The sequence below is a fragment of the Selaginella moellendorffii genome, unplaced genomic scaffold, assembly GCF_000143415.4.
Source record: "Selaginella moellendorffii unplaced genomic scaffold, v1.0 SELMOscaffold_33, whole genome shotgun sequence".
Lineage (NCBI taxonomy): Eukaryota > Viridiplantae > Streptophyta > Lycopodiopsida > Selaginellales > Selaginellaceae > Selaginella > Selaginella moellendorffii.
The window spans coordinates 1,035,429-1,050,284 of record NW_003314294.1 but is presented as its reverse complement, the minus strand read 5'-3'; the positions used below and the strand labels follow the sequence as shown (position 1 = coordinate 1,050,284).

At 46.3% G+C, this 14,856-nt stretch overlaps 4 protein-coding genes across 4 annotated transcripts; 2 read left to right on the top strand and 2 right to left on the bottom strand.

The window, feature by feature from the left end:
• Positions 1–4,401: 4,401 nt before the first annotated feature.
• LOC9639032 lies at positions 4,402–5,369 on the bottom strand. Its single transcript, XM_024682066.1, has 2 exons — positions 4,785–5,369; positions 4,402–4,702 (listed from the first exon to the last, which is right to left on the bottom strand). The coding sequence occupies exons 1-2, from the start codon at positions 5,134–5,136 to the stop codon at positions 4,455–4,457; spliced, it is 600 nt and encodes a 199-aa protein (XP_024537834.1). The 5' UTR covers positions 5,137–5,369; the 3' UTR covers positions 4,402–4,454.
• A 503-nt stretch (positions 5,370–5,872) lies between these two features.
• Positions 5,873–6,859, top strand: LOC9639031. The gene is made up of 2 exons (XM_024682065.1): positions 5,873–6,442; positions 6,525–6,859. Exons 1-2 carry the CDS (start codon positions 6,091–6,093, stop codon positions 6,770–6,772), a joined length of 600 nt encoding a protein of 199 aa, XP_024537833.1. The 5' UTR covers positions 5,873–6,090; the 3' UTR covers positions 6,773–6,859.
• Positions 6,860–9,372: 2,513 nt separating this feature from the next.
• Positions 9,373–12,135, bottom strand: LOC112348833. The gene is made up of 5 exons (XM_024682064.1): positions 10,006–12,135; positions 9,862–9,946; positions 9,681–9,766; positions 9,525–9,628; positions 9,373–9,459 (listed from the first exon to the last, which is right to left on the bottom strand). The coding sequence occupies exons 1-2, from the start codon at positions 12,133–12,135 to the stop codon at positions 9,914–9,916; spliced, it is 2,163 nt and encodes a 720-aa protein (XP_024537832.1). The 3' UTR covers positions 9,373–9,459; positions 9,525–9,628; positions 9,681–9,766; positions 9,862–9,913.
• A 66-nt stretch (positions 12,136–12,201) lies between these two features.
• LOC9639029 (pentatricopeptide repeat-containing protein At3g29230) lies at positions 12,202–12,924 on the top strand. Its single transcript, XM_002977219.2, has one exon. The coding sequence runs from the start codon at positions 12,202–12,204 to the stop codon at positions 12,922–12,924; it is 723 nt and encodes a 240-aa protein (XP_002977265.2).
• Positions 12,925–14,856: the final 1,932 nt, after the last annotated feature.

Here is a 14,856-nt window from a genome sequence, read left to right as displayed (position 1 = left end):
CTCTGAAAAGCTGATGAACACTTACTTCGAGGGCGACGAGGAATTTCAAGCTGCTCCTGAGTTCTTCCTCAGCTCATCTTCAGTGGGAGCTGGACGTGGATCATCACCTTCAGTGGGAGCTGGAAGCAGTCGCCAACTTCAGTGGGAGCTCTCCCAGATTCTCCACTTGTTCCACCACCAGTGATCCACCCTCCAGCACGTCCTGAACCTCAGCGCTCTGCTAGAGTTCCAGTACCATCGAGGCTGCAACTGAAAGCTGAGCAATCTCGTCCCTTCTTTAGTTTTGGAAAAATTAAAAAGAAAGGAACGCACCAGGCTAACTTCATGGCTGCTAATCCAGGGCAAATCCCCATTCCAGCGAATGTTGACGAGGCATTAGCTGGACCTCATGCTGCCCAGTGGCGAGAAGCCATGAATGCTGAAATGCATCCGCATGAGTGACACAATACAATGACAAAGACCTTACCTGAAGGTGCTCACCTTGTGAGCTCGAAATGGATTTACACAGTCAAGTACAAACCTGATGGAACTGTAGCAAAGTTCAAGGCCAGGTTGAAGTTGACCTCTGTGCGAGTGATCCTTGCACTGGCTGCCAAGTACGACTTGGAACTGCACCAGTTGGACGTTCGCACTGCTTTCCTGCACGGCAAGTTGAACGAGGTCTACATCACGCAACCACCTGGATTCGTCAAACCTGGTGAGAAACATCTTGTTTGCAAGCTGAATCGCACCCTGTATGGGCTTAAACAATCCCCGAGGGTTTGGTTTGAACGCATTGATGCGTTTCTCAAGAGCCTGGGGTGTGTTCCTCTTGCAGTGGAAGGAAACGTGTACCTGTACAAGTGTGGTGACGATTTTCTCCTGGTTGCTGTGTACGTTGATGACTGCATTCTCGGTGCAAAAACCCGCCACCTGCTGGACGAGATGAAAAAGAAGATGAGTGAAGAATTTGAGATGTCTGACCTGGGCGAGCTTCGCCATTTCCTTGGCATCCAAATTATACGCAATCGAGGAGCACGCACTTTGAGCTTGACACAAGCTCACTATGCAAGGGAGATCTTCGAACGCTTCAATATGCTGGACTGTTCTCCCGTGGCCACACCTCTTGACGTCAATCACAAACTCAGCCGTGACATGGCCCCTGTCACAGAGGAAGAACGAGAGTACATGGCCACGGTGCCTTATCGTCAAGCTGTGGGGAGTCTCGTTTATTTGATGCTGGGGACGCGACCAGATCTCGCCTATGCTGTTGGGATGGTCTCCCAGTTCCTCGAGAACCCCGGACCTACACATTGGCAAGCTGTGAAGCGGATTTTCCACTACGTTCGAGGTACCTTGCATTTGCAGCTTCACTATGGCGCTGCTGTGTCACAGGAACTTCATGGGTACTCGGATGCGGACTGGGCGGGCGACCAGGACTCAAGGCGCTCTCCCTTCTTGCTCCATGGGGCTGCTGTGTCCTGGAGCAGTATGCGCCAGCCGCTGGTGGCTCTGTTCTCGACAGAGGCAGAGTACATTGTCCTAACCGCTGCCAGCAAAGAAGCGATTCGGTTGACCGTTCTGCCGTGACCTGCCCCGGATTCCATGTTCCCGGACAACCAAAGTGCTCTTGCACTGGCCGCCAATCCTCGCTTCCATTCTCGGACGAAACACATCGGGGAACAAGTCCAAAATGGAGGCAATGGTGGCTGATATACTCACGAAGGCTTTGGCTCGAGATTCCTTTGAACGCCATCGCACTGCACTGCGAGTCTGCTCTCCATCTGTTTCGGCTGAGTGGGAGGGGTAGTCCATCCTCTCAGCTGATCGAGCCAGAGTGGGAGTGTCGAGATGTCAGTCTCGATCAGCTGACGTGGCATGTCCACGTGGTCATGAGTCGACTCATCAGTGTTATGTCCATCCGGCTGCCCGAGGTTCCCTAATCGTTCAACTACCTACAAGAGAGCTCTGAAGGTATTTGTGCCAATAACAAGCCAAATTCTGTTGTCTGCCAGTGATATCATAGACAAGGGCTATCGGGTGATCTTCAGTCGCAGCAGCTGTTAGTTACTGGACCAGCAATAGGAGGAGGTTGCCAGTGGCAGTAGATGTGGTGGGCTATATAAGCTAAACGTCACAGTGATCCCAACAAGTGCCACTTTAGTAGCCAAGGAGGCTGTTTCTCTTCAACTATGGCATCAATCAAGGAGCTTGCTCAAGAGTTAACCAGAAGTGGTTCTTTCTCGGCAATCTTTCTCAAGATTTGTTGTACACAGGCGTTAGCACTGGTTCATTTGGATGATTGTGTACCCATGCACCTTCACACAGAAACATATATACAAGGAATGTGGTAGTGAAGCTGATGCGTCATAAATCTGAAGTCATGCAGCTGTTCTAGCTTTTCAAAGCAAAGGTTGAGGTGGCAATAGGTTTATGGCTTCAAGTTCTTCACTACGACAGTGGTGGCAAGTACTTGTCTAATGAATTCTTTTGTTATTATGAACGGGAAGGGATCCAGTGCTAGTTTTGTTTCAGGTACACCCCGCAACAGAATGGAGTTGCAAAGCGTATAAATAGGACCTCATAGGCAGCGCAACCAAAGATGCGCAAGTGAGCAATGCTAGGTTTCTTCCCAATCCACAGCTCGTAAGGTATATAGGCTACTGCTTTGCATCAGAAAGATCGAGGCATGCCAGCATGCAGCGAGCCATCTCCATCACCCATGTTCCTGACGATCTGTGACAGAAATTGGACCCCAAGAGCTCTTGTTGTGTTCTCATTGGCTACAGTGAGCAAATGAAAGCCTATTGGGAATCCCACACCATCAAGCACAACATAGATGGTTTGTTTGATGAGCAAAAGTTGTACAAGCATCTTCTCACTTCACATTCTAGAGGTATCATCTCTTGTGATTCCTCTACTAACTCATCTTGGCTGCTGCTACTTGACGGGGAGCCTCTCTCTATTCCAGAAAACACTCAAGTGAATCAAGCTCCAGGTTTACCATTGCCTCTAGTACCAGATCCTATTCCAGATTCACCAGTGGTACTGAACAATGTCTTCAACGGATCCTCCTCCTTCTCCTCTAGCCTCCACTTTGGTTCCTGAACCTTCTCACTCCTCTCCTTCTCATTCTCACTCAACCAAATCTGGGCACATAAGTTATCTGGCTTTGGAGTCTGCCAGCACCTCAACTTTGAGGAAGAATGCCTGCCAACAGTGTAGCTGATTTCTACTTTGCAGGAGTTGAGCGATGGATGACTCCAGAACCTCTCACAATTCCTGAAGCAATGTATAGTCGGGAGGCTACCCAATGGTGCTGAGCAATGAAAGAAGAGTATTATACCCTTATGAAGAACAATGCTTGGAGTTTGGCAGATTTGCTAGAAGATAGAAGAGTGGTCTCCACCAAATGGATCTTCAAGCAGAAATTTACTCCTCTCTGTAAAATCCAGGCCTTCAACTTGGAAAAAGTTATGTGACAAGGAGAATTTGAAGCAAGTGTTCATATCTTCATAACAGTGAATTTTGTGGTAGCAGGATTTTAAACCTGCAGTATTTGTAATTCATTTTTAATAGTAAACTGAAGTATGAAACTGCTTCTACAACAAAGGTAGAGTTCTAGTTTAGATTAACAAATAGATGCTCTCATTGAGTGTGATAACAAAGCAACCATGGATTCAAGTTGAAAATTTAGATTCTTGGAGCTCTATTCAATGGTGATGATTGATAAAGATGCATTCAAACTTCTTGACATCAACACCAAATATACCTACATTTATAATGTTTCAGTTTGTGTTTTAGGAATCAGCATGGATCGGGTCAACAGTTTCACACTAGAGAGCTATATCTAACCTGCTCCACATGACTTTGACATTCATTAATATGACTTCCTTGTCATGCTTAAATTGTCAACTTTCTAGTAGATTGTTATATTAGTGAAATTTAGTGACTAAAGGTGTAACTCTTGGCCCAAACATTATCCCTCAGATCCTTTGCACCTGGCCTCATTCACCTATCCCAGTTATGTGCCCCGTTGTATCATTTAACTTGAGATGTTTTAAATAAATTCATCCAGATCAGAACCGGCTTACAAGGAAATGCATTGTAGATACCTGAGACACTACAAGGCTCCCAGTGTTAGTAATTAGGAAAAAACAAATAAAAAAATGTAATAAATACTCCTAAAAAAATTGAAACATTTAGTACATGCTAACATATATATATATATATACATTTGCTTCATTATTATGCACATTTAATTTTAAAAAAGTTCTTGTACAATACCCACGTTTTGTGTGATGATAAGGCTTCTGCAAATAGACTATTTATTTGCACTATAGACCCCCGACTATTGACAACAGTGTTGACAAATACAATAAGAAATAGAAAATGAAAGACAATGCATTAACTTGTTTCTTATTTTAAACCACAAAGCAGAATCTTATTATATGTATGCAATCCGTGGACTCTTGCTAACCAATTGCGCGTCCGGTCTGCTTGCTGAGGCGTATAGTATGCACATCTTCATGGCCCCATTTGCCAATCCAGTACTGCAAGCCGTGCTCATTGGTCGATTCATCTGTTGGTCCGCTGAAGATTGGTCTCATGTACAAGGTATCCATTATGACCTCCTCACTGTTGGCCGGGTGGGGTCGAACTCTGACGCACTGAGCTTGCCTCCACAATGAGAGGCTGTACTTTCCAAATGTTTTCCTCTCGCCTGCAGCAAGCATGCGTATGGACATTCCGACATTGATCAAGAGGATCGATATAAGTGGATGAGGCTGACAGAATATACGTACCAGGTAAGATTTCTACAAAACCCCCTTCGGACTGAAGCTTTTGAGTAATGAAGAGCACGGTGCTGGCTGCCCAACCTGTTGCGGTGGATGCAATTGATATACCTGAGATGCTTGCAGCAGCAGCTGTGAAGGCCGCCAAGGCCTCAGTAGAAACAAAGAACACATCGATGACTCCATTAGCAACCAGAGCCGCGCTGAATGGTGCAGCGGCTCCAGCGGTTGCAACGACAGTGGCAACGGCCGCAAATACAGTGACAACAGTGGTGGCAATACCAATGGCTGCAGTATCAGGGCCTACCTTCACAAGGTAAGGGTCGGGAGTGTTGTTGTAGATGGAAATGTAGGAGCCCATTGCAAAATTTTGCACCCCAGCAGGCAGGTAATGCTGGCAATGTTGCTCGAGGAATCCTCATCCTGATACTTAAGGGGCCAAACGAACGTGGAAACTCCAGGAATGAAATGTAACAACAATTAAGCGCGTAACTTGCATCGTGGGCAAGATGTGGATGCGAGCCTCTATGTATAACACAGCAGAATAAAATGCACATGCAATGTATTATTTAGATCAAATTTAAATCCAACAAGTGATGCAGCTCAGCAACTATTTGCAGGCCAAATTACACTCCAGAATTGTGAATCAGTCTTGGTTCATCAATGCACATGCACCGCTATTCAAACAGTATGGCTTTTGTCTTGTAGAAACTATTTGCCGGCCAAGTGAAGCGGCCTGCTTAACTTGAGAGTTTGGTATGAAAAGGCGCCCAAGCTTGTTTGATTATTGATACTGACATTGTACCAGCACAAGGTACAGGAGCCAAAACCTTGCAAATGGTCTATTTGGTGTGTGGTGATTGCATCTTTTAACTTGCATTTGCACAAACCTTATCATCACACACAACGTGGGTATGTATGAGAACTTTTTTAAAATTAAATGTCGATACATGTGCTAAATGTTTCAATTTTTTTAGGAGTATTTATTACATTGTTTTTATTTGTTTTTTCCTGTCACACTCAATACCTAAGACTCTACGAGGCTTCGAATTATGAAAAAACAAATTAAAAAAATGTAATAAATGCTCCTAAAAAAATTGAAACATTTAGTACATGTATCCACATTTAGTTTTACAAAAGGTTCTCATACAATACCCACGTTATGTGTGATGATAAGGCTTGTGCAAATGCAAGTTAAAAGATGCAATCACCACACACTAAATAGACCATTCGTTTGGCCCCTTAAGTATCAGGATGAGGATTCCTCGAGCAACATTGCCAGCATTACCTGCCTGCTGGGGTGCAAAATTTTGCAATGGGCTCCTATATTTCCATCTACAACAACACTCCCGACCCTTACCTTGTGAAAGTAGGCCCTGATACTGCAGCCATTGGTATTGCCACCACTGTTGTCACTGTATTTGCGGCCGTTGCCACTGTCGTTGCAACCGCTGGAGCCGCTGCACCATTCAGCGCGGCTCTGGTTGCTAATGGAGTCATCGATGTGTTCTTTGTTTCTACTGAGGCCTTGGCGGCCTTCACAGCTGCTGCTGCAAGCATCTCAGGTATATCAATTGCATCCACCGCAACAGGTTGGGCAGCCAGCACCGTGCTCTTCATTACTCAAAAGCTTCAGTCCGAAGGGGGTTTTGTAGAAATCTTACCTGGTACGTATATTATGTCAGCCTCATCCACTTATATCGATCCTCTTGATCAATGTCGGAATGTCCATACGCATGCTTGCTGCAGGCGAGAGGAAAACATTTGGAAAGTACAGCCTCTCATTGTGGAGGCAAGCTCAGTGCGTCAGAGTTCGACCCAACCCGGCCAACAGTGAGGAGGTCGTAATGGATACCTTGTACATGAGACCAATCTTCAGCGGACCAACAGATGAATCGACCAATGAGCACGGCTTGCAGTACTGGATTGGCAAATGGGGCCATGAAGATGTGCACACTATACGCCTCAGCAAGCAGACCAGACGCGCAATTGGTTAGCAAGAGTCCACGGATTGCATACATATAATAAGATTCTGCTTTGTGGTTTAAAAATAAAAACAAGTTAATGCATTGTCTTTCATTTTCTATTTCTTATTGTATTTGTCAACACTGTTGTCAATGCAAATGATTACCAAATGAGAAAGTTTCCAAAGAATTTGGAGTTGGAGCTCAGAAACCGAAAGAATGAGGATTGAAATGGCTAACCTGCATCGCAATGGAGGATATCCTCCAGGAGGTCACCTTTGCGCGCAGGGGATGCATGGAGGAAGTCAAGAAGACGTTCGATCGACTGCCTCACTTGGAACGCGCTTCTTGCAGCATATACCCAGAAGAGGCACCTGGATGAGGCTGCGATTGTGTTCCGGAAATGCCGATGCAAGATGCAGTGTCGTGGGGGGACCATGGGTTGACTTAGAATCAGATGACCGAAGGAGCCAGGCGATTGTTAAACTGGATGCCCCAGAGACGGTTACGTGGACAAGCATGCTCGTAGCATATGCCCAAATTTGGCATTTTGAGTAACTCTAAAAGTGCCGACTGAAAAGGTTATTACCACTTGTCCCAGTCGGCAGAAGAGCATTGAAGAGACAAAATAGAAATCAACTTATCATTCCACACTTCTCTTCGGTGCAACATTGCAGCTATTCGAGACACGACCATCAGTAGAGGTTTGAGTACACTGGGTAGGTATCTCCGTTGCTGAACATTCTCTGCCAGCTTGTTCATTGCTATCCGTGCTAGTTGCTCATTCTTCTCAGTGCCCATGCCATATGCCCGTCCCAATATCCCAGATTACCCCTACCCTTGACAAGCGTTCAATGACGAGCTGCATTAGGCGGACACTCTTTGGTTGTATATGCAACCTGCACAAATAACTGATACGTCAGAACAACAAACAAAGTCATATATACACATACCATGGTTCCTGGAACAAGTCTGGTTTGTCGACGAGGACCGTCGTGGTTAGAGCAAGAGGATTTGCTCGGGGGTGTGCAACAAGCAGTAAGACCAAGTGGTGCTCCTGTGCAGCAGAATTGTTAAGGATGGCATTACAAAGTAGAGGTGAGTTTTTGGTTGGGCGAGTTCTCTTTTGCTTTTCTCTCAATTGACAGTGTCAAAATGGTGCACAGGATTCATGGACGAGGCGGGAGCACCTGTTGCAAAACGGCAGGTAACAAAATGGCTGTGGAAAGTGTTACCTTTCTTGTCATGCAAGAGTCCTAAGAGGGAGTTTATGGTGCCACTGATATAGTTCGGAAGTTTACAGGTGGGTAATCTTTTCTTCTATCACGGCTGGCTGTGTAGGGTCGAAAACCGCCAGGTACGCTTGTTTTCTTACACCAACTTAACGTTCTTGAGTGGAATCCTTTTTGTAAGGTTTGATCGATCATTTTCTATAATAATCCTAATTGCTAAGCTCTTGATGTAGGGTAAGATGAGAAGGGCGCTATTGCTCTTGGCGCTCTTCACGGCAGCGGTGGCGGCGTGCAAGCATGGCCTTTCCGTCCACGCGCGGGGCTGCGGGAGCTCCTCCAACGCCACAGTCGAGGTAGAGGACGCAATGATGTCGTTCCTTTGCGCCATCGACGACACGGTCGTGACGGCTCCTCCCACCGACGTTGTGCGCCTCCAAGGCGCGTATCTCATCCTGGTGGAGATGCCCGGAGTGGCGAGCAGCGACGTATCAATCAAGGTGGAAGCAGTAGAGGGCTCTGATCTTCTCTCCATCGCTGGCGTCTCCCACGACCAGGAGCCAGCCCAGTTCTCCGTCCGTGATCGCGGTGCTTTCACCAAGCTGTTTGCTCGCAAGTTCATCCTCCCCGGGCACGCCGACGCGGCCAGGATCAGCCACCGGATTGAGAATGGTCTCTTGCGGGTGACGGTGCCGCTTGTTCCAGGATCCGAGCTAGTACAAGACTTGGTGGAGCTGGAGCCTCGGAGTGATGAGGCTCATTCCACGGCTCGTGGGCTGCGAGCTCCGCCCATGGACCACACCATCGAAAACGCTGATCGACTCGTTCGACCGGAAGCTCTCGTTGCCACCAAAGTTGGTGCTTGCGTTCATGACCCCAGCGTGATCACAGTGTCGCCACTGGTGGACATCTTGGAGCTCCCGGATTCGTACGTGATCGTCGCGGAGATGCCTGGCGCCCAGTCGGCTCAGGTCGAAGTCACTTGCTCGTCCGGGGGAGCAGATGGCGAAGATGGAAAAGATGGCGAAGAAGCAGCAGCAGCTCGGGAGATCCGGGGCATGATGGAGCGCGACTGGTTTTTGAAGCTGATGGGAGAGGCGCAAGGGACTGGTTGCATCGCGTCCATAGCCGGCGTTGCTCGGGACGAGGATGGCGGGCACGCAGTGAGGCTGGAGCGCGGAGGAGCGAGCACCAAAGTGTTTGCTCGCAGGCTTTACTTCCCTCTCAGGTATGTGGAGGACAGGGCGAGCTACAACTTGACTGGCGATGGCTTGCTGAGGGTGGCACTGCCCAAGCGAGTTCCCAGCCTCTGGGAATCGGTGATGGAGTTTTGGCACAAGGATGTTTGTGACTACCTGGTGTCACGATGTAGCTGAGACTGTGCTCTTCTTTCGCTATGTAGAACTTATCGCACTATCCTACGTTGATTCGATTTTCCTGTGAAGTTGTATGCTTTCAAGTGGTCTTGAATCTGTCACAATGAGGGAAAGCCTGCCACAGTGTACATCCTTGTCATAATCTCCAAATTAAAAGATTAGAAACCGGTTGCGACTAACCTCAGTTTCCCGCCAAGCTGCATTGAAATGGTCATTTGGTAACGAAGAGATGTCACTCCAAACAGGACATCAGACTCAGGTTTGGAGCTCGCGGCTTTGGCTTTCTATAACCAACAAACGTCAATCACTGCTCGCAGCAAAGGAAGAGCAACATACCTTCCCATGACCGGAAAAACGATCAACGTGTGAGCGCATGCCTGCTTGCACGATTCATCGTATATCTGCGGCGTCTTGTCACATTCCTGCCAAGGCCAAAGAAACGAAAAAGTGAGATAGAAAACATCTAGAGACCTCGTCATCACTGCCCGCAAAGGAAAAAGAGAAATAAGCAACATACCTTCTCAAACGATCAGTGTCTGTCTCTTGTGAGCGCTTTCTCCTTCCACGATTCATGGTATATCTGCGGCGTCTGTGTCACAATCCTGCAAATGGCCAAACAAACCAGAAGATGAGATAGAAAACATATAGAGCAACAACTTACCTCGTTATCGCTTTCATCTGTGCTAAATACACAAGGCCTTTTCACCCGCGGCTCCCTGAACTCCACCCTTAGCAGGCCCATGTATCGATTCCTTATAGTAACCAGCGGATCCTTTACTCGTGTCACGGACACCCGATCGTTCTCCCGGTAAGCTTCGCGGAGAAACGCCATCTGGCGTGAGTTGCTCTCTGAGACGTAGAAAAACCGCGGGTGGCTCGCAAGCAGAGCGTCTGAGTACTCTGGCAGCCGCAACTCCTGCTTGAATCCTTTGAACTTTGCAAGAGATGCTCTCTTCTCGATCGTGAGGCTGAGTAGCTCGTGAAAGACTGCCAGGAGTCTCTTCTCTCCAGACAGACTGCTGGGATCTGCCGAGTTGCCGGGGTCTTCGTAAGGTGACGGCATTGGAAGTCTTTGGAACTTGTCGAATTCCTCCCAGAAAATCTTGTCCGCCTCGAACTTCTTTGGAAACGTACTCACGAACGCCCAAGGGCCGAGAATTCTTTGCGTTCTTCCTGCCTCCACAGCCCTTTCTCTGTCAGTCACGGCTAGCGACTGATCCCACGAAACGAGCTCCACCATTCTGGATCCCCCGGCTAGCCGGAAATCCTCCGGATACCTCCGGAGAAACCCATCGAAATCGATCGGGAAGGCACACTCCTTGCTCAAGTTCTTGACCGGAGCCACTGGCGCCCTGCGATCCTTGCACATCATCAAGATTTTCTTCACGATGGACACCGAGAGCTTCTCATCCCTGTCACGGATCGCCTGCCTCTCGGCCTCCATGATCTCTTGCATGAAATCCCTGAGCTCGATCCACTCCTGGGTCCTGTGGTGCTTGTACGTGAGCTTAAACACCGCGGCGTGCTTGCGAAGGAGCTTGCTCATCCTCCTCTTGCTCACCTCGTCCATCTCCGCCGGCATTCTCTTGATGTCGATCCTCCCGCCCTGGCTCTGGACGAATTCCATGGCTCTGGGGATCTCCGAGTAGATCAGCTCGTCCCAGCGCACCACACGATCCAGGTAGAGGCTCTTGCGCCATACCTGTAGCGCCATGCGCTTCCACCGCGCGTGGAGCTCTCGCGTCTCGCCGGGGATCCATCGCTGCATCGTCCAAACCCTAGGAGGTAGCGCATGAGCTTGGATCGAAGATTTCTCGCGACGATCACCCGAAATATCAAGAGCCTGGCAGAATGCCGCGCCGCGCACGCCAAGATCATCGAGAATGGCTTCCGCGACGACACCTATCTCACCAATCTCCTGCTCCTCAGCTACGGCAAATGCGGCAGCGTGGAGAATGCCTGGAAGACCTTCCACCGGATGAGATCTCGCAACGTCTTCACCTGGAACAACATGCTCACTGGATGCATCCACGGCGGCGCCATCCAGGACGCCAAGAATCTCTTCTTTCTTGTGCCGGGGACGGACATCGTGCTGTGGAACGCGCTCTTGACGGCATTTGCCCACACTGGGAATCCGGAGGAGGCGAAATCTCTCTTCGATGCCATGCCCCAGAAGGACGATATCACCTGGAATATCATGATCCGAGCCTACGCCCTGGGCGGCCTGCTCCACGAATCCAGAGGCTTTCTCGATCGAATGCCCTTCTGGGGAATCATCTCCTGGACGACGATCTTCAAAGAATACGCGCTGGGAGGGCATCTGGAAGCCGCAAAGGCGATCTTCGACGCAATGCCGGAGAAGGACGACATCGCTTGGACGCTGATGCTCCACGGCTACCTGCGCCACGGCCAGATCGATCAAGGCAAGATCGTCTTCGACTCGATGAAGAACCGCGATCTCCTGTCCTACACTGCCCTTGCATCCGCCTACGCGCAAGGCGGCCGGATCGAAGAGGCGCGATCGATCTTCTCCCGGCAGCCCCAATTCGACATCGTCTCCTGGACCGCCATGACCCAAGCCATAGCCAAGAGCCCTTCCTCCCTCCCGGACGCCAAAGCCCTCTTCGATTCCACGCCGTTGGATCGCTGCGTTGTATCCTGGACGTCCATGCTCCAGAGCTACATTCAAAATTCCCGCCTCGAGGAGGCCAAGGCCGTGTTTGCGCGAATGAGCGGCTGGGATGTGGTGAGCTGGACGGCCATGATCGTCGGATACGCGGAGAATGGCCATTACCATGAGGCCCAGCGAATGTTCTCGTCCAACCCGGAAAGAAGGAACGTTTACTCCTACACTGCGATGCTAACGGCCGCATCTAGAGAAGGGGATCTGGAAGATGCCAAGAGGATATTTGCGACCATGCCTGGGAAGAATCTCGTCACCTGGAATGCCATGTACACAGCATATGCCCAGAACGGGGATATTCCCTTGGCCAAGGACTTGTTTGAGAAGATACCCGAGAGGAATCTCGTGTCGTGGAACATCATGATATTTGTCTATGGTGAGGTTGGAAACGTTGAGAAAGCTAGGCTTTACTTCGATGATACTCCGGAGAGGAATATAATCTCTTGGAATCTTATGATCGCGGCATATGCCCACAAGGGGTATCCGCGAGAGGCCCATGGAATCTTTCACAACATGGTTCTTCATGGCTCTCGCATTGACGAGATGACGTTTTCGAGTGTTTTGGTGGCTTGCAGCCACATCGGGCTTGTTCGCGAGGCCCGGAACTATTTCGTTACTCTGATTCTCGATTTTGAGCTGACACCTCTGGTGGAGCACTACTGCTGCTTGGTTGATGCGCTCGGCCGCGCTGGGAAGCTTCAAACTGCGGAGGATTTGATCGATTCCATGCCATTTTCGCCCAGTGATGTTGCGCTAGCGAGCCTGGTGAGCGCGTCGAGGATTTACAACGATCCCATTCGTGAAGCTCGAGCTGCGATGGCTCTCCTGGACGTGGATTCCAACGATTCTTCGGCTTATCTTTCACTCTCCAGAGTTTTTGCTAGCGATGGCAGCTAAGTTCTTGATATTCTCTTTTTCTTGGGATTCTAGGGAGGAGCTTATCAAGAGGTGCGATGGATGCGGCAACCTTTCCATGGCAGGGATCGCGACACCTTTCTCTCCAATCGCCTCATCGAGATTGTATCGGGATCCCAGAGCGCGCGCGAGATCTTCGTCTCCATCCGAGTTCATCCTCTCCGGGCACGCAGGACTTCCCCGTTCTTGACACGATAAAATTCAAGGAGCTGATTCGCAGATTCGCTCATCGACCTCGCAGGCAAGGCCGTGGCGACGCAGCCGATCTGGTGGCAGCAACGGCTGAGCTTCAAGCTTTTGCGAGCTGGATGTCAATACTTTGGTATGCCGTGTAGGCCTGGTGGGCGAACTAGGATTTATTCTTTTGAAGGGAATTCGAGAGAAGATTGCTCTCAAGAAAACTTGCTGCAAGTGGCAAGTTGCAAACCAGCAGAGAATAATAAATAATTAAGTTCTAAAATATTAGAAGTTGGTTAGTTTTAATAGGTCAAATATGCTATTAAATATGCTTAGAAAATTAAATAATTTTTAAATAATATATAATTTTTTTAAAATGTATTTAATTTATTTTTATCATTTATGGGATAAATAAATTAATAACCTGAGTAAAGTTGTTACTACCTAGAATGGGCAAACTAGCCCAATAAATGTATTTTGAAGATAATGGCTATATACAGATTTTTAAGAAAATTTATGGGTTCACTTAAGTCCATTAAAATAATTATATGTGACATATTTAATTAAATAATTAAATAAATGTTTGATACATTCATGTTCTCAAAAATATTTAATATTTTAGTAATGTTTTAAAGAATGGTTTGCATGCCTGATGGTAATGGCAATAATGACAAAAATATATCAAATCGAAAGTTACATAATGAAATAATGCTCATTGAAATGGTTTATGTTAGCAAAATAAAAGATAAAGTTATGATCTTCTTATATGTACTTTGAAGACAAGTATCTTCATATTCTTTCTAAAAATAAATAAATAATTTAAAATTAAATTGTAATGTGAAATTTATATATCTTTAATAAGTTTGTGAAGAAAAAAAGTGCTGAAGATGAAACTCTAAAATAGATCAAAAGAAGAATCTAAAAAGATATTTAGTCATTTTGTAATCAGAAAAACCTGAAATTTTTTCATATATAATTATTTTTTATTGGACAGCATTCAAAAGTTTGATTAAATTAATAAGTGAGGATTAACCTGTAAAAAGGTGTGTACTACTTTAACAAATGAAATAAAAAGAAGTGTTGCAATTATAAATTTTTTTTTTTTTTTATTGTTAATAGGCTAGCAAAAATTTTAGCAAAATGTGTAAAAGATTGAAATTAAATCTTTTATATTTTATTTAAATATTATAAGTAAAAACATATATAACAATATCATCATTATAAATATAAAGTGTAATCTTTGTTATAAACATATGGCATTTTTAACTTAAAAGTTGTCATAAATATATTATAGTATTTGAGTGAGAGGGATTTAACAATATTGAAAGCCACAATTCAAAAAGTAATATGAGATTAATATTTTTTTGGCATGCATAATTTTACTTTAGAAACAATTTAGGGTAAAATGCTTTATTAATTTTAGTTTTTTATACATTTTTATACTTTCTCTAAATGTAAGAAAAAAATTAAATCTTGAAAGTGGAAGATTTAAATATTTTATTAAGCATAATAAACTTTACAATTATCAAACTTTAGCTAGATGAATCTTCAGAGAAACTTTCAGCTTATGAACATAAATTGAACACTAGTATAATTCCATAAATGCATTGTATATATATATATATTCTAAAATATAGCTATTGAAATAAAATATACATAGTAGAAAAACCTAACATTATTGCTCATCTTCATCTAAAAAAACAAAAAAGTGATTGTGAACATCTAAATTCTTCCCAT

Excerpts from the sequence above, each read along its gene's own strand:
- LOC9639032 (XM_024682066.1), bottom strand. The coding sequence starts at position 5,136 with ATGGGCTCCTACATTTCCATCTACAACAACACTCCCGACCCTTACCTT. Across the intron at positions 4,703-4,784 it reads TTTTGTAGAAATCTTACCTG|GCGAGAGGAAAACATTTGGA; the intron begins GTACGTATATTC and ends TGCTTGCTGCAG.
- LOC112348833 (XM_024682064.1), bottom strand. The coding sequence starts at position 12,135 with ATGGCCATTCTCCGCGTATCCGACGATCATGGCCGTCCAGCTCACCAC. Across the intron at positions 9,947-10,005 it reads CAGATGAAAGCGATAACGAG|GATTGTGACACAGACGCCGC; the intron begins GTAAGTTGTTGC and ends GGCCATTTGCAG.
- LOC9639031 (XM_024682065.1), top strand. The coding sequence starts at position 6,091 with ATGGGCTCCTATATTTCCATCTACAACAACACTCCCGACCCTTACCTT. Across the intron at positions 6,443-6,524 it reads TTTTGTAGAAATCTTACCTG|GCGAGAGGAAAACATTTGGA; the intron begins GTACGTATATTA and ends TGCTTGCTGCAG.
- LOC9639029 (XM_002977219.2), top strand. The coding sequence starts at position 12,202 with ATGCTAACGGCCGCATCTAGAGAAGGGGATCTGGAAGATGCCAAGAGG.